The 19466-nt window shown below is 38.8% G+C and overlaps 1 protein-coding gene across 2 annotated transcripts in view; it reads left to right on the top strand.

Annotated features, from left to right (window-relative positions):
- The window catches only part of tle5 (TLE family member 5, transcriptional modulator), a 35702-nt gene extending 27505 nt beyond the window's left edge, over nt 1-8197 (top strand). Inside the window, exons 5-7 of one of the 2 annotated variants that reach the window (XM_044129788.1) lie at nt 753-815; nt 1601-1675; nt 3302-8197. In XM_044129788.1, the coding sequence (XP_043985723.1) occupies nt 753-815; nt 1601-1675; nt 3302-3526 (363 nt within the window). In that variant the 3' untranslated portion in view covers nt 3527-8197. Of the gene's footprint in view, nt 1-752; nt 816-1600; nt 1676-3298 lie in introns of both variants that reach the window. The other variant, XM_044129787.1, reaches the window with a different exon arrangement.
- The last annotated feature ends 11269 nt before the right edge of the window (nt 8198-19466 follow it).

Raw genomic sequence — 19466 nt, 5'->3', positions numbered from 1 at the left:
AGCTACTCAACCTTTAGTTTTGATTGCTACTTAGCCATTGAAGTAAATTTTACTTCTAACCAAAGTAGAGCTACTTCCTGTAAGGAACCAAAAACCTGCCTTCAGTCATGACAATGACAGAAAACCAGCATGAACAACTGACAGAAACTGAACCAGAAACTGTCTAAAGGGCAAATCATGTTTCAGGGTTATTTACGTGCGCGTCTTTATCATGATGTCAAAATCCCATTTATGTAAACTCTGGTAACAAAAAAAAAAAGCAGCATTTCTAATAGGATAGTTGGTAAACTGTCCTTCAGCTTTCATGCACCCACTCAGTCTTTAATAATGGTCATAATTAGACACTCTAATTGGAAGCACCTGCATGAATGGATGCACATAGGACTCGCACACATTTACCCTGCACTCAGCAATGAGGGGGAAACCATAAGACAAATTTACTGTATTTAACTTTTTATAAGCTTCTAGAACCCACCAAATATTTATTAATTTGCTTAAAGTTTTAAATTAATTTAGATTTTCGAAGATATCCTCAATCCTATTGTTTAGAGAGATTATTTGAACCTTTTTAGTATCCGACTCCTTAATGAGATTTCAGTCTGATTGCTCTGTGTGTTGACGGTCTGTCATTATTTTTATAGATGTTTATGCTCCTGTAAATAAATGACAAATGATTTAAATACAGCCATATAATTAGCAGACAGAATAACTGATTGACAGAATAATTGGACCCTTGTCCTTTTAATCAACAGGCTGAAATAGTGAAGAGACTGAACGGGATCTGCGCACAAGTCCTCCCCTACCTGTCTCAGGAGGTAAGCGGCACATCTCACACATACATACACACAGATACAAAGTCATCACCAACCCCCCGACCCACTGTAATATTCCTTACATCCTGGAATGAGATCACCCTCATTCCCGCCTCATTACCTCCCCACCTCCATGACCCTTCACTCGGCATCCCACTCCTCTCCTCCCGTCATTCATCATCTTTGGCTTCCCGTGTTCACTTCCAACTCACTCTCCCAGTCACCCCGCCCCAGCCTCCTCACCTCGGCTCTCCTCTGCCATTTTTAATCTGTAACCTTCCTCCCACTTCTCTCCTCCCCCCACTTTATTTTTGACCTCCTCTTTCAATTCTTGGCTTCCCTCAATTCTTCCGTTGCCAACCCTTTCTTCCCCCCCCTTTCTTCCCACTCTTTCTTTTGTGTGTGTGTGTGCGTGTGCGTGTCAGTGTAATAAATGGCGGTGTGATTCAGATAAGCCATGCTCTTATCTGCCCACCAGGAGGTTGACCTCCACCTATTATAGCACACCAGTCAGCCATTCATTCACCAGTGTCACACTAGGCTTTTTGTGGATGTGTGTGTATATATGATTGAATGAATAGCTAAATGTGCGGAGGGGGAGGTGCATCACCGGGGAGGATTGTCAGGGAGTCTGTTGGGACTGTTGATATTGATCTAACCTCTTAACCTTTCTCTCCCCCTAAACTGGCCTCCCCTTGTTTCACTCTATCTGTTATTGTCCATCTCACTTTCTCTGCTCCTCCCTCCACTCCTCCTCCGCACCGCATCAACACAAACTCCGTCTGCAGCACCAGCAGCAGGTCCTGGCAGCCATAGAGAGGGCCAAGCAGGTCACCCCTCCAGAGATGAACTCCATCATCAGGGTAAGATACTCCAGTCGCTCAGCCCCACTCAGGAGTGTGATACTGACTAGAAAAATGCAAACGGTAATCTGGATGATCAGTTCTATTCTTTGATGTCCTTTATTATCTCCTTGTTGTACTTCTATTTTTTTATTTTTTTATTTTATACACTTAAAAAGCACTTATGCTCCTCTCATCACAGCAGCATGAAGATAAATGCTAGCGCTGCTCTGCCTTTTATACTTTATGGATAATGGCTGCATTCTCAGGAGGGAACTGAGACTCAGTGGTTGGTGGGCTGCCATAAGGTTGTTTTTGTAAAGTTTTCTTCATGTTTTTTGTTGTTGTTTTGTTTTCTCCTGGGGAGAACAAAAGAAGAACCAAATAAAAACTCACTAAGAATAAGAGTACATTTAATTCCAAGTTATCCATAGCTTTAAATTTAAAGTCATCTTTTGATTTAAAAAAGAAATGGATATTAACCTTTTGTAGTGGCCCAGACAGAGCCTTGACTTGACCGAGAGTCTAGGGAGCTAAATATGAGGGTAATGGCAAGGAGGCCTTCCAACCTTATTACTAAAACTCATCGCTAAAGATAAATGATCAAAATATTAGTGAAAACATGTAAAAATCGTATTGAAAAGTTTCTTAAAGTTTTTCTTAAAATATAGATTTTTCAAAATTGAAACCTTTTGAAAAATGTCTGCTTTCCTATCAGAAACAGACTATTAGGTTGATTGAAAACAATTTTACATCTAAATTCTCCAGAAAAATAAGATTGTTGGCTTAGCTATAATGAAATTATTCGAGGGAAATGAAATTTCCATTTGAAGAAGACGATATCTAGCACTAAATGAAAATGTGCTGCCAAAACTACCACTGCCTGCAGGTAAAGAGTGAACATTTTTGGTGGAGATAAATCTTTTTTTTTGTGCTTCATGCTTCAGATGCACATGCTGGTTAAGCATATATTTATAAAATTATAAATATATATTTTTAAAATTTTATTTCTCAGACTATTGCATTTGTTCCTAATATCATGCATCCATGCTGCTTTCTTGTATCACAGGATGGATTTACTGATGTATCACCGTACACAGCAGTCGTGTGCCACTAAATGGAAGCTACCTTATTTTATTACAGTCTTTAATTCCTCTGGTTAAGATGCAGTGAGTCCTTGTGTGCTCAGGCCTGTTTGTGATTGAAATATTTCATTTAGTCATTTTTGAGTGTAGTTATCACCATTGATAGCTGAAAAAGTGCAGAGCGGTCTGTGAAGTTTAAAGGCGACTCATGAGAATGAGCACAGTGAATGTGTCTCCCGGTGCCCGTCTCTGCAGACTAATGGAAATACACAGGCTTGGAAGTATTTCTATAAATAAAACTATGTTAATTGTGCCGTTCCCTTGTGTTCTGCTGCACTTGTTCTGTGTTTTTAGCTTTGATTCAGTTTGATTTTATTAAAAGCTGCCTCAGCTATCCAGAGGTTATGCGGCTGATCTTATGAATCCTAAAATATCAGCACTTTTACCTTGAGACACGTAGCAGGCCCTTCATTCAGCTTCTGCATCATTTGTTTTTCATAACCTGCTTGTTTCTGTTTATTTGTGTTGGCTCTCACCCACCTGCTTGTGTTCCTTGCAGCAGCAGCTCCAGGCTCACCAGCTGTCCCAGCTTCAGGGCCTGGCCTTGCCCATGACCCCGCTGCCTCTGGGCCTGAGCCAGCCAACGCTGCCAGCCGTCACCACTTCCTCCGGTCTCTTCTCGCTGTCTTCTCTGCTGGCCTCCCAGGCCCAGCTGGCCAAGGAGGAGAAGGCTTCTCGCGACGGCGTGGACAGCCACCGTGAGGAGGACGGAGACAAGTCTGATTAGGCCTCGTCTCCATGCGGCTCTTTTATCATAGAGACATGAATTCCCAGATCTGTCCCTGCAGCCTCACCCGTGGTTGTCCCCTTTTTGACCTTACGCAACATGGGGTTTCTTTCTTCAACGCAGCTTCAGCTTTAGACCCCTAACCTGTCCCCTTCTGGGAAAAGCTTTGGCACTCATATTACAGTAACTAAATTAAAATAATAGATTTTTATGTCTTCTGTTTTGGTTAAAGGTGGATTTTTTTACTGTTCACTTTAGGGATAACTTTGTTTTTTTTTTTTGTTTTTTTTCTTCTGATTCACCATCTTTATATTTTAGTTTCTGCATTCTTCTTTAGTCCAGGTTCTTTTCCTCCCACTCTGCTCCTCCTCTAGTTTGGCAGGACTGATTCGTCAGACTGCATAAATCCCTCAGCTGGTGTTGAAATAAGAAAGCTGTTTAACAAAGAGATCCATGACAAACCATAACACAGGTTTCTTCCAAAATCCGGTCACTTAAAATAAGGTCGTTATTAATATACTAAAGTTTTTAAAATTTTATGAAGTTGTCTTGAGTTTTTTGTGGGCTGTGAATTTAGTGGGTTGTCACAGATGAAAGAAATGTTTAAGCTCCTCTCATGCCGCAGCCTTCATCGAAAATACTTTGATTCTAAATTCTCCTCCCATGCAAGAACTCACTATCTTTTCCAAAATGTAACATTCATCTGATGTTGGGGGGTCGGGGGGGACAACAAGCCCCTTATTTCAATTGTCTTAGTTGTTTCCTGGCATCATGAGGGGTAGTGCTTTGCAAAAATATTTAAATCTCTTAAACGTTTTTGTTTTTTGCATTTTCTCATGTTTCAGCCCCAGACATCAATGCCTCAAAATTAGTCCATAATTTGGTGGAAATAAAATGGAAATAAAATGGCACATGGCTTTTTTTTTTTTTTTTTTTGGAAAGTATGGCGTGCATTTGTATTCAGACCCTTTGTCTCTAATGCCTCTACACATAATGTAATGTGACTATTTGTAGCTTCCGAAGTCACCCGATCAGTGAACGGAGCGCAACTGTAGGTCGTTTAATCTCTTTTAAAACAGAACATTAGTGAACATGCAGCGCCATGAAGACCGATGAACACAGCAGACGGGTCAGGGAGAAAGATGTAGGGAAGTTTAACTTCTTTCAATCTGAATTTATCTAATTTATGTAAAATAAGAATTTTTTTGTTCTCTAAATAGAGCAGATTATTCTTTACCCATTGCCTCAACCTGCAAAATGGTGTCAAATTGTCTCTACTGTGGTCTTTCCTATATTTATCTAATAAGTATCAGCTGGGATTAATTAGAAACTTAGACCACCTTGGCGACATTAACACCAGAACTGAATTAAGGGAAATTAAATTTAATAGTTTACATGGGATTAGAGCAAGGTTAGATTATAAAAACAGGTTTTTTCCACTGATGGGAAAATGTCTTGTTATAAGGGGGGAAAACATCTAGTATTTACTTAAGACAGAACTAACGGTTTAGCAAGATGTAGAAGTTTGTTTTATTTCAAGCGTACAGAAATATTTCTACTAGGAACTAGACAAAAATTCTTGGTGAGATTTTGTTTTTCTTCAGTGACATGATTAATGTTGAGCTGTTTTGCAAAGAAAAATGGGCATGGTAATTTTCTCCACATGTGCAAAGCTGGTAGAGACGAATCCCAAAAGGCTTGCAGACGTAATGGCAGTAAAATCTGTTTCTGTGAAGTATTAATTCAAGGTGATCGAACGCAAATGCACAACTCACAATTTAGGATATGTAAAAAAAAAAAAAAAAAACCTAAAAAAACATTTTAAGGGGTTTTGATACCTTGGCCAGGCTCTACACATTAGATTACCCACCCAGTACCTTAACCAAGAGGCATCATCAGTCAGAGCTGTGGTAACTTAAACTGCAACCGAAACAACTGAAACCACCTCAGTTCTCTGCTCCTCTGTCAGCTTTTTTTCATATTTAATGTGCACTTATATTGGAGCAGACACTAAGGGGAGGGAGTGTGGCGTGTGTTTGACAGCAGAGGGCAGCGCACGCCTTTGAACAATCCTCCTAAGGTTTTTGCTTTTACAAAAACCAAGGACAAGACAACGGCAGCATACAGGCCAAGTCTGATAGGGAATAGTTTATTTATTAGCTCTGAGCATCCAGTTCATGTACAAAATGTACATGAACTGGACTGTGGATATTTACCTTTAATTCGGTCCTTCAGTTTATGTTGCTCTCTGAATGATCTAATTATGGAAACAGAGTCGTAAATAATCTGTTTTCTCAGATTAAACCTCAAGGTGAAAGGATGTTCATGAACTTGAAACATAAAGCTATTGTATGTTTACCGCCTGCCACTTAATGCAAGTGAGTGGCAACTTAACATTGTTCAGTACAAAGTGTTGCATAGTGAGGAGATATTCTGTTGTAATCTGCCACTTAATGCAAGTGAGTGGCAACTTAACATTGTTCAGTACAAAGTGTTGCATAGTGAGGAGATATTCTGTTGTAATCTACTGACCACCTTAATATCCTTAGCACGAGAAACCGTTAAGTGATAGCCAGACCAAAAATAAATATAAAGGCCATAATAAATTATTTCAGAACATTTTACTGCTGTTGTGAGAAACATCTTGTACGGTTCAACGTAAAAGCAAACCCATATGTTTTAAATCGCAGGTGCGTTCTCTAAGATGCAAAACCGTGGTTGAGTAAGTGTGCGCCCTTTGCTGAAGCATTGGTTGGAACCAGCTTAGCAATGGTAGGAGTCTTTCAACAGGCCAGATTTTAACTTAGCAACAGTTGCCTCCACCTTGCAAAACTCTTCTATAAGATTCTTTGAAAAGTTTTTTTCCACAGACCTCTTCAGGTTACCCTTAAGATTATTTTTTTTGTCGGATTTAGTTTCAGATGCTGGCTAGGTTGTTCAAAAACATAAATTTTCTTGTGGTTAATCCAGACTTGGATGTTTTTCTCTGTTCTGGCTTGCAACCCATCTTCTTAGTTACCTAAAGCACAACAAATATTTACTAGACGTTCCTGTAGCTTAACTGGTGTTGCTGACCCGGTCCCTGGCCCGTTTCAAAACACAACTAACTTTGGAGAAATGTAAGCAGCATATTTTCTAAAGTCTTCATCAGACCTAGGTGCATTTGTCATTCTTTTGGGTTTTTCTTCTTTTTTTTCCTTTTTTTTTGCATTCTTCTCCTGACTGATACTTTCATTGAATTGCACATTTTTGATTCTCTGCGTCTGTGCTGAAAATAACAGCTTTAGCTTGAGGATTCAAACTAGCAGAATATTCCAATGGAACCTTTTTTGGTGTAAACAAATCGGCTGTAATTTACGATGGCTGTGTATTGGTTTAAGGGGACAAGCAGTTTATTTTTAGTTTGAGTTTTATTCTGGAAAACAGCATTTTTCAGTTGAATTGGACATGATCTATGTTGCATTAAAACATTTTTAAATGATTTATGCTGCCATATTGTTTTACATCCCAAAAAAACAGATTTTTGGAGAAGCATAGACTTTTGATATTTGCCGTATGCTCGTCCTTTTTTGAAAATCTCTTTTATTCAGGGTCATTTGAATGCAGTGTTGGTGTTACAGCCCAAGTATAGATGCCGAGTGAATTCACACTCACTTGAGAAAAGTCTAATCAGAAAACAATAGTGTTTGCATAAATTGTTGCTGTGTCAGGTTTTTGCACTTAAGCCCAGGCCACAGTTATAAATATTGGCTTTCCCAGGAGGTTTTAAGAGTTAAACTCAAACACTTCATACACTTCTGAATTTTCAGAAAGGTTTGGCTCAGTAGCAGCTGGACCCCAGAAATAAGGACCTCAGTTGTAACAACTGAAAATGTAGTTGAATTTTGCAGAAACACACACATTTCCCTTTGTTCTAGTAGCTGAATGGCTCGACCAATCACTGTCTTTACAGAAGCCACAATATGGGTTCTGGTAAGATTACTGAACTCACTTTCCACAAAAATGGAAACTCATTTGGTCATTTGATCCAGTAGAAAGGATGAAAATTGACTTATTTGAAAATCACATTGGATTTTCAAACAAGTCCAGCAAAGTCAGAATGTCTCCAAAGGTAAACCTTTTCTTTAATTAAGCCTGCAGTTGTATATCTATGTATATACATAACACATTGTGTATAAACAGGTGTACAGATCTAGTAGTCAGTGATAAACCAATCGAAACTTCTTCACATGCTTGTGAAATAAGCTTGCAGCAAGTTCTCACATGTTGCTTGTATCTTGCTACATCCTTCACTTGTCATAGTGATGCCCAGATGTGTAGACAGAAAGCGAAACACATCAATGCATGTCTGCAGGGAACAGATTGATTTTGTTCTAGTGGAGAGACTTTTTTTTTTTTTTTTTTTTAAGAAATTTTGTGATCAATGCACTTGATTCCCTCCTCCCCATTTATTTCAAGCTGTACTCAATATAACCTAGAAGGAGAACTTCAAAGCTTGTGTTATAATTAAATGAAATTCTATGTATATGTTCAAGTAGTCAGAGGTGCTTGCCTCTCTATACAGTTATACATAGAACGCTTTATGTGTATATGGCTGCAAATTCTCTCGTCTGTCCTGAATGATTCTTGTGGTGTTGTGTTACAAAAACCGATGTGACACCTGAGGGGGGGGGGGAAACTGCAGTACATTCACCTTTTTTACCCTTTGACCTCCCACCCCATCTTCTTTTTTCATCCTCAGTCTCCCCTTTTTCCTCCCCGACTTTCTTGCCCTCATAGAGTGAAACATTGTAAGCATTTTGAGCTTTGTAAAGGTCTTTTTCTTTTTTAAATATACTTATTTTGTGTATAATGTAAAACAAAAAAGTGTGTACTTTGACAAAAAAAAAAAAAAAACGTGTGTCTGAAACCATAGCTTCATTTAAGCCAAAAAAAAAAAAGGAAAAAAAAAAGTGCAACAAAAATTTACTATAAATAATGAGATGTTCTGCAGTAAGGAAGGACTTCTGGTGCCTTACAAATAAAGTCAATCCAATCATAATAAAGTGTCAGTGGTTTCATTTAAGGCTGAAATCCTCCTACGGATGGAGTTATTTGTTTAAATGTACATTGTTGTTTCAGTTCATTGATATCAAGTGATATCTTTTATTCAGAAAAAAAGATGTCCTAATTAGGGATGCACCATATCATATCATGGCTGATATGAGCTGTAAAATTTAATATCGGACATGGGCCATTCCGTCAAAACAACTCACCGGTATAAATGGTGGTGTTTCTATATGACACTCAGGCATCATCAGTGACAGTACAATGGCAAATTTGCATTGTTTGAGTGTTATCAATGTCTCAGAGAGAGCAAATGTCATGAATAAATTTAACATTAAGCATAATGCAAGTTGAAAGTGTTTCATCATTTTTAGCATTTGGTAGCAGGCTACTTTGACGGATAATGCAGCAATTTAATTCCACAGTAGAGAAAGCCATATAGTTTCAGTAAGTAGGTATAGCAAAATATATCGATATTGGTATCGGTTATTGGCCAAATGAGTTTTAGTATATCGGCATATCGGATATTGACCAAAAATCCAATATCGTGCATCCATAGACCTAATCATCCTGAACCCAGTGGCGCCCCAAGAATATTTTCAGTGGGGTAGCTGGACCTCACCAGCAAAACGTCGAGTGGCAAAATTTGTGTTTGTTTATTTTCTAATATTTAAAAAAAAATTAAAATGTCTTAATTTTTAACAAGTTTATTGCCTTAATTATCAGAATCTGCACATTTGGAGAGCATCTGGTCGGCATTTCTAGTTGAAACCAAACAACCCGTCTTGTATCTCTGAGTCCACCTGATATTAGATCTGCCCTGTCGACACCGTATACTTCATCTATGAACAGACATGATGGGGAGTCAGAACTTGAGCCTAACGAGGGTGGCTGCAGTTCACAACCCGACCACCAGGAGGAAGTGTTGCTTTACATTTGCCATGACCTGAAGGCAGCAGGTAATTACTGAGGTGTGGGTGTGCGTGAGTGTGTGTGTGTGTGTCACAGCAAAAAGGGGGCTTCCTGTTTTTTAAACTGCACTGATGAGGGTTTATCTATACTGTGCTGCTCATACCCAGGACTGATGTGACATCTCGGAGACAATGGATCACAACCCGATCAGCACCTGCACATAATCACCACTTAGACCGCTCTGCCTTCGGCCTTGAAACTGGGTTTGTTTCATTCACGCACGTAAACACACACGTTTCCTCCGCTCGCTGTTTGCCTTTTCTCTGTGAGTCCATGCAGCCAGATGTGTGTGTGTGAGAGATTGAGAAAACAGAGGAAGGCTTGTGAGCCCTCTGAGTTCCTGTGGTTGCAGCCCTTCCTCCTCTCTTCCTCCCTTCCTCTCTGTTTCTCTCTCCCCACAGACAGCTCTGGATCTGACACTTAAATAAATATGAAAGTGCCCTATTTTTCCTCTTTCTGTCTGAGGATTCACACAACACTCCTCACGAGCAGCAGCAGAGGAAGAGGAGGGAAGGTTTCTCTCAACTGTCTTCGCTTCATAAAGCAAATTAGAGACTTGAATAAAGGCCACAAAACCTATAATGAATAAAAGCTAATGATTATTTTTTCCTTTCTTATTCTATCCTTTTTTATGAAAAAAAAAAAAAAGCCTTAAGCACCAAAATTAGGCCCTCATTTTTACCCCTAACCCATATTTTTCTCAGGGCAACAAAATGCAGCTTTCAAGTCTCCAGAAGCTGATATTTATAAGGATCACACTAAAATTGAAGAAGCAGAACCTGCACTTCCAAATCCACTCAAAAATAAAAATGTTTGCTCAGTTAACATGTCTTATTACTGCAGTAACCATTGTAATGTTTGACATAGCTGCTAATTAACTCTTATAACCACATTATTATTAGAAACCGCGAAAAGCAGTGATGATTCATTGCCTGTTACTGTTAGGTTTGGAGTCTTCAGTGTCACATATATGCACCAGGAGAAAGCAGACTGATAACATCCAGAGGCAAATAAAAATGATCAAATAAAATAACAAACAATGTTTCAAAACATAAAGATACCGCAGACAATTAATTACCCTCCTAAACACCTGCAAAATACTCATATTAATTTATTAAACAAAGAGACTTAGTGACATAATTCAGTCTGGATTGCCAGATTGAAGATTGAGAGTGAGCTCAGTCGGCTCAATCTACCCCATGTTGTGGTTTATACATGTACTGCTTTCTCCCTGAAGAACCTCTTCCTGACTGTAGTTCTCCTCACTATGGATCATCAATACTTCAATGTTTACAACTGAGTTGTCATCCTTCCTCTATGCTGCCCCTGGTGGCGAATTTACTTTTATCCCAGTCATGTTTTATTCTGCGCCTACTGGTTTCAAACAGGTGCACCAATTTTTTAAGTTGTGGCAAATTATTACTATTCTGCGAGGTAAGACCTTCAAGTCCATTTTCAGTTCTCTCAGACAATTAAAATATAAAACAAAAACCAAGGTACGTTTGTCAGTAAAATAAATAAAAAGTAAAAAAAAAAAAAAATCAAACAAAACACAAAAAGTACCTATCTGTCTGGTTGATATCGACAAATGATTGCACACATCATTTCTGTGGAGTTGAGACTCTTTGGTGTTGGAGCTTCTGTAGGTGTTCGTAAACCTGGGCATTTGTAACCGAAACCATTAATGTTTTTTTTTTAATATTGTATTACTACAATGACTTTCTCATGTATATATTATAATTCCTATGTATTAAAATCCTGAATTAAACATCTATTAAAATGAGTTTTTATATACATAGCACACAAACAGGCCTTCTTGCATTTCCTCTGTCCTTCAGACAATAACTGCCTGTAATCTGCGGTCTGCACCAGAGTTACACCTATTTTGCTCAATATGTGTTACATGTAGGCACCGGTTGTTTTTACAGCATCTATAGCTTCAGCAGTCAGACAGAAATTATTTTTTCTCTCTCACTAAATAAGAGAAGTGCAGCCGAGAGTGGCAGAGGAGAAAACATTGTCTTCTGCTGCAGTAAAGCCAAGCTGAGCTGTTATCTCCACAAAATCAGGTTCATAAGTAGACGGGACTTTATCAGAGTTTATTTGGTCACATTTCAGCCACTACCTGGTTGATGTGGTAAGTCGTAGAGATAGGAGAAATATAACCCTGAAGATAAATGCTTTATTATTGGATTTTTTAAAAATATTTATTTCAATTCTTTAAATATATATGTAAAACTATCCCAACCTTGAAGCAAAAACATCAGCCGATATCTCAGTAGACGTACCGTTACTTCCCTCATTGACAGTTTGATTGGTGGTTTATTGCATTCAGATCAGTTTTAACTTCTTCCAGCTCTTTTTTTAATACTCATTTCTGGCACATTATGTAAACATCACCAATTAGACACAATGGTTCAGTTACTGTTCAGTGTGAATTAGAAGGAAATTTATCTGATTCCCTCCTTACTGTCTTAATGAAAACTTTGGTCGATTCGTTGCTGATGTTGACGTCTGAATTTGCCAAACACAATATTCAAGCAGCAGATTAGACACAATTTTGCTTCCTTTTTGCAGGACGAGACATTCGAGAGCAGGCAAAGCAGAGACCTGAATTAATGAAGCGAACACAATCATCTTTCAGGGCTTCAGCTTTATTAGAGGTAGTTTTCATTGTCTGCACGGGTCAGTGGGACCCAGCCTTCCAAATTCAGCAGCCTACATCACTGGTGCAATTTTTATAGCATTTGTAAAGAAGTTTGTTTTGCTTTCCTGCCCCTCTCTGCTCGACTCCCCCTGGCTCTTCATTTTTATTTTGACCTCACACTCCATGGTGAGCCCATCATTTCATTTGGGAAGGTTGATGTAGAAGAATAGGAGCCAACAGATCTGAAAAGCACCTTATTGAAGATACTGGTAAACTGCCAGGGTGTGCGGTGGTGATGGCATGTCTGCACGGGGAAACAAGTCTGTGTGTTTGTAACGATGATGAGTCTGAGCAAAAAGACAGAGAGAAAGAGAGAGACGGAGACGGAGAGCAAGAAGCGTCTTGATTAATCATGATTGACTCATTCAGAGCCCACTCATCTTTTCCCTCTCGCTCCCTCGCTCCGGCTCTTCCTTATGGCTTGATTACCGAGACGTAGTCTATCTCTCATTACTTCCCCTCCTCCATCTTTCACTCTATTTCTCCATCTTTTCTCCTTTTCTCTCCATCTGACAGCCCCCCCACCTCCCACCCTGCTGCTCCAGTATATTCACCCGTTCCCCCGGAAAGGAGGCTGTCAATCTCCATCTCGCGCATCTCCTCATCCATCCATCCTTCCCTACCTTCATCCATCACCATCACTCTCCTTCCTCTCTCTTTCCTCTCTCTTTCCTCTTATCCCTGTCTCATTTGCTCCTCTTTTTTCAGTCTCTCTTCACATTCATTTCCTTCCGTTCTTAATCTTCATTTTTCCCAATGATCTGCCGCTGTTGTCTTTCAGAGACGTGTCCGTCCATCTCTGCTGGCCTCAGCTGAAGCTGCTGGAGCCGTCCATGCTGACATACTGATGCACCTTGGGAAGCCATCCATCCGGCGCTTTGACACTGAAACTGACAGAGCCGAAAAATAAGAGCGTCCGAGTTTACGTGTACATGAGTAATTTTATCTTTTGTCTCAACTAGTGTGTCTTGAAAAAGTATTCACACCACTTGAACTTTTCACACCTCTTGAACTTTTTCACATCACATCATCATTTTTGAGAACTTGAAAGAGTTCTCAAAAACTCCTTCAAAAACTCCTTCATACTTTTCTTTCTTTAAAGAAAAGTATGAGTCAACATTCAAAATGCTATATGTGGAGGGAAAACTACACACTATTCAGGAAGATACATGGTAGTTTCAGCAACAAGATGTTGGAGTGCTTTTCTTCACCAGGAACAGTGCTAACCAGCCCCCAGAAGATGCTGCCCTGGCAGGTTGCCCGTGTCACCCATATGAGGAAAATCCTTGAAGAAGATTCATTAAGGGTGAAGAATGGAAGCAAACATCGAAAGTATATTCTAGATGTGCAATGCTGTACACTGTTCCACATCACTGACTCAGATTCTGATGAACATAAACGAACACCCCACTTTTTAGATTTTTGTTCATGAAGGACTTTGAAGACCTCTTCATTCCACTTCTGCTGATTTGTGCTGGTCTATTGTATAAAAATCCTGGTGAAGTGCTGAAGGGGTCTGAATACTTTTGGAAGGTGATATAGCTGATGTTTGGTGTGTGATCGCTCTGTGTCCCGCAGGGATAGACTTTAACAGATCCATATGAGATAAACCATTTCTCTTCTTTCTGACCCTCCATATATCACTCTTCTCTGTCTTCTGATAGTCCCATCTTAAAAAAAAGCAAAACACTTCTAACCTTTGTCTCCTTTCTCATTTTCCATTCCATTCATCTGCTCATCCAATTTCTTTTCTTTTCCTTCCTACTTTTTAGGTCTTTCATCTCCCATCCCCGTCTTCGTGTTTGACTCATAACCGCTCATGCCGATTCTCCATTACTCATCATCTATCTTTGTCTTCCCCTCTACTCTGCTGAACATCTTCAGTCCAACTGGTCCTTTTCTATCTCTGACAATGGTTTGATAAAAAAAAACAACAACAAAAAAAACTCCCAGCTAAGTTGTCAAAGCTCTTTCCATTCTTACAGTCGCTAGACCTTCCGGTACACCATGGAGAGACTGATGCCAGGCATGATTTTAGCTTTAGATGTGAAACTGTAGCTAAGAATCTATCAGCGTGTTTAGGTTACATCCTCTACACCTTTGCCACACCTGGTGGTAATTCTTTACAAAGCCTAATGTGGCTGGTTGGACATTAGAGAAGGATTTTTTCATCATTTCTCTTTGAACACTCTCTCTCTCTCTACGTCATTGATGTTCAAAGTGTAGCTTGTGGATAATTTACTTTAATCTGGTCTCCAAACTTAAATTAAGGATGATCTAAATTTGGCCCAGGAAGATGGCTGCCATTTTTTTTTAGTTTTAGAGTTTCAATTGTGAATTAAAATCTCAACTGAAAGTGTTGAAATATTTGGCACCACAAAAAATAGCGTCATTTATTGACCAGACGTTTTGCTTTCATTTGAATTTCATAGTGAAGATGTAAAAAAAAAAGTCATGAATTCCTAATTAAAAGTTCCTAAAACCTATGATCAAGTCTTTCTGTTTTTAAAAAAAAAGTTTAATGTTTATTTTATATTATTTTTTTGTCGAAGTCAAGAAATATAAAACCTTTACTAAATACTTTTTCAATGTTTTTTTTTTTTTTGTTTATGAAAAATTTACCTAAAGGTTAGGGAATTTTGTTAGTTTTTTTTAAGTTATGATTTCTGCAATAAGACTATATATTTTGAAGCTATGCTAAAACATAGCAGGCTGCACAATGGAGCAATTGATAACACTGTTGAATTGGAGGAAAAAGGTTCTGGGTTTCTTTAGGAAATTAGCTTTTCTCCTCATTCATGTGTGGGTTCTCTCCTGGTACTCTGCTTTCCTCCCACTTTCCAGAAACATGATTGGTAGGTAGGTCTTTCTAAATTGCCCCTGGTTCGGTGTGGACAAATAGGTAGGTATATGAATTGGGTGGAGGGACCCCATAAAGACCCTTGTCTCCCTTCAGTTATGTGAGTTGTGCAATATTGTAAATGATAGGGTTGCAATAAGATAAAAAGGGATGTAAGGGGTTTCAATACTGGAGGACAATACTTGCATACCTTTGGACATTCAGCATCGCTGTGTAGTATTTAGATGACAGAATAAAAACTACCATGGCCTTCTTCTTCTTTGATTTCTTCTGCACGTTCCCCTCCTCCCCTCTGTCTTTCTCTGCAGTGTCTCTGCCCCCACAGGTAATGTTGTTCAGTGTTGAGCCCTCCCCTATGTGGTTAGTGGGCTGTTACCCAGCTGCCTCTTGTATTTCCTGCCTGTCACTTCCAATCCCGGTGACGGTGCCCCTAAATAAAAAAAACAAAAAAACAAAAACATACACACCTCATCTTTTTTCCAACACACTGTAGTCCAGGAGATTTTAGATCATAAGTCCAGCATAATTACATCAACTGATGGTTTTAACACGCAAGCCTGAAAAAATATGCAAACAAAAACGCCCCAACATATGCTGACTGTCTTGTGTTTTTTCATGTGTGTTCAGTCAGTTATTACACGCACACACACTCAAACCCCACACATGCCCACACAAAATACTGGCACAGGAGAAGAATCAACTCCTTAATGCTAAAAGCTACATTCATTTAGCGTGAGCCTCCCCTCTCTTTTGCATCTCTCTTCATCTGCAACCTTCCATAATCTTCCTCCTCCGCCACATCCTTTTTCTCCTCCTCTTCCCTATCTCTCTTCATCCTCCTTTTCCTCCTCCTCTGAGCAGCTATAGGGGAGAAACAAGGTTTTCCTCTAGTTTGTCTGTCTCCTCTCCTCATTATTTTTCTCTATATTTAAGCCATTTTTCTTCCACGCCTTTTTCTAACATTTTACAAGAATAAACATTGTCAATAGCTGGGGCACTATAATATCTACTGCATCTAAATCCATTCATAATGCATCGTTATATGCAGTAATATTCCCTTCTGGTTGTCTAAACAGCAGAATGTCAGCTGAATCTAAAGGTCCTCTGTAGTTTGCCAGCAGCTTTATCTTTACTTTCTAACCGAACTGATTTAGCAAATTCAAATGTGATTAAGATAGTGGATTGTAATGTTTATTTGCAGTCTATTAACATATAAATAGTCCAGACTATCACAGTCGAATTCATTTTTTCTAAATCTACATTATAAAGATGCTTTTATCTGCCAATGTGTCTTGAAGTCTTACACATAACTGATTCTTTCAGCTTAAGCAGACAAAAATGAAAGTTTACAAAAAATAAATAAGTTGTTCTCATATTATTGTAACCTATACAGATTATGCAGGATTGCACTGGTCTTGTAATCATATCCAGGAAGGATGTACTCGACAAAAATGTGCTATTCTAGGCCATCTTTCAAGTAGTAAAGACAATAGTATAATAAATGTTTAAATATCGTATGTTTTAAAATGTAATAATGGATTAAAACCCATTTCAATTTCGAGAGTTACAAGGCTGAATATCTTGCAGGACCTTTAAAAGGTCTTCAGGCCCCTAGAGACTCTATTAACCAGAACACACTAAGGCGACAATGGTAAGGATTCCATCCATCCATCCATTTTCTGTTCACCCTTGTCCCTAATGGGGTCAGGAGGGTTGCTGGTGCCGATCTCCAGCTACGTTCTGGACGAGAGGCGGGTTACACCCTGGACAGGTCGCCAGTCTGTCGCAGGGAGGTAAGGATTCTGCACCACAAATATTACCATACACCTAAAACATCAGTCAATTAGAAATCATAATCTTGGGTAATTGAAGAAAGAATGGAAGCTACCTGGGATGCTTGGTGGAGAAATTTTAATCCCGGTCTGGGTTCTTTCTGCATGAAGTGTGCATGTCATGTCATGTCTACCTTTGCCAACACAGAGACAAGGAAGCATTTTCCATTATGTACAACCTCTTTCCTTATTCATTTCTTTTTTTCAAGTCCTAATTCACAGAGTAACAAATCATTTTATGCTTTTATTTTTTCTTTAAAGTTTCGCTCTTTGTTGCAGTAAGCAAATGTCACCATAGGGTACATTTAAAACTAAATGAAAAAAAACAAACAAACTACAAAACAAATAATCAAATAAATAAAATTCTCTTTGATCTTTCTGTAATATTTGTGTACAGCAAAGTTGAATAGAAAAATGCAATAAATAAAATGAATGACAACAACAATCCAGTGAAAGGGAGAAAAAAGAAAAAGAAATCTTCCCAATTAGAGAAGAGAAACCCTGAAAACATGCGATGCTCTACAGCAGGTGTCTGGATTATCTCTGGGTTGAGGATGATTTCACTGAAGTGCCTTTGCTGTGATTGAGCATTGGCGGTTCGCGGGTTCATGACCAGCCGGTCCCGACTCGTCCATCACTCCAGCCTCGCAGACCCGTCTCACTTGTCCCGCGTGGCCCTGCTCTGTCTGCTCGCCTCTGTTGTTTCTGGAAAGCACTTTCATCCTGATCCTCATCACTAATTCATCCGCTTACAACCTCCATCCATCAGCGCTAGATCAAGTATGAAAACACCTCAGGCTAACTCTCTGCAATGCTGGTCTGGTTTCCTTTTCTCCCCATGACACCTTCTTGGTTTCTGTTAGTTTTTTATTCATATATCTAAAAAAAAACAAACAAAAAAACTCCTTAAATTCGTTTGTTTGCTTTCTGTCTTTTGCTGGTTTTTGCAAATTTCGTCTTCCTCTGTGTTTTTCTGCATTGCCTACATTATCCAAGATAGTCTCAAAAAGCAAGCATTACAGGGAGTGCAAGTGACAAGATAATGGCCTCTGTGTGGTTCTCCTTTTAAACACAGTGATGCTAATGTTAGATCCCCCCTCAGCTGGTTCCTGTTGCCTCACAAATATATTCCTGGCAACACTTACTGCCAAATTCAAATTCTGATGGTTTTCTGGTTTTTATTTGTTTGCATAAATTTATACGAGCCTTCTGCCTGGATGCTGAACTGAGATCAAGGTTGTAAACAATTGCTGCTCATCCTGTGGAAGACATTCTTTCCTTTTTGACAGAATTAAATGTTGTGTTTTTCTTGTCAATCCAACATCGATCTGTTGTTGTCAATCCAAGTTTTGGACGTTTGTGAAATGGTGGTCCATTAGGGGAAAAAAGACGTTATATTTAGCATCAATAATTAGATTTCTTTGATTATTTAATTCAACTCTGTTACACTGAGAGGTGTGGAAAGGTTCAGTCTTGGCTGTACAGCAAACAAAGCTGGTTTATTGACTCAGGCAACCCAGCAGATTTCAAAATGGCAGCCCTCCCATCAGTCTCCCTGCCACATCCAGCAGTCCTCCTCTACCCATCAAACCCCGCCTTCTCAGTTTAAATCGGCCAATCACCTCAGCCTCCCAGAAAAAAGAAACAAGGTTAACGTTCACAAGTGTAATGTAAAAACTAACAATTATTTATCAGTAATAAAGTGTAAGGAAAACATCTTAAGTATGCAAATGCAGTTTTCTTCTTTTATTTACTTTAAATTTCAACCAATCAAACTCTAGTGCGTATTACTACACTTCCTATAAAACACCTGGGTTTGAGGCAGGGGCTCCTCTTTCACAGACAGAGGAGCTAACACACCCACAAGCTAACAAACACCAGGACAGAATCTTCATTTACAGACTCTGGAACTTAAAAAAGGTTAGAGAAACCTTAATGCTTCTTAACAAAACTCATCCTAAAAATTTAAGGATTAATTTTTCCAGTAATACTTGTCTTTGTTTGTTCTCTCTTTCAAATTTCTGTCTCTCTGTTGTGTTTTTCTCTCATTCCAACGCAACGCTGGAAGTGAAAATTGTTCAGTCTCTTACCAGACTTATAGGCTACAAGGATGCTTTTTCTGCACACCTCAGGCAGATACTTTGCATCCAATTATGTTGTTTATTTAAAAAAGGAATGCTTATGTTATTTGTTGGGAATAAATATTGATGTGTCCTGCTTTATTCCTCAGCAAACATAGCAAATTATTTGAAAGTTTTACTGAATATTTTCCAAGATCTTTTCTTTAGTTTTCTTTGCTTGTGACTTGATTTTTTTTATATATCAATTCAAACTGATGGATAATATCCACATGTCCAGTTTAGCTTATATAACCGTATATCTGAGATAATAGGTAATTGAGCATGCTGGACTGTTTTTTGAAAATCTTCTGTCTAAATACTGAAAGTAAAACTTGCTACTGAGCGTTTCTTTTTGTAAGTTGCATTATTAAATTTGACAGCATCGTTTTGATTTAAGTTTTCT

Source organism: Gambusia affinis, linkage group LG10, assembly GCF_019740435.1.
Source record: "Gambusia affinis linkage group LG10, SWU_Gaff_1.0, whole genome shotgun sequence".
Classification (NCBI taxonomy): domain Eukaryota; kingdom Metazoa; phylum Chordata; class Actinopteri; order Cyprinodontiformes; family Poeciliidae; genus Gambusia; species Gambusia affinis.
The sequence above is the reverse complement of the archived record's forward strand: the minus strand, read 5'-3'. Positions and strand labels throughout refer to the sequence as shown.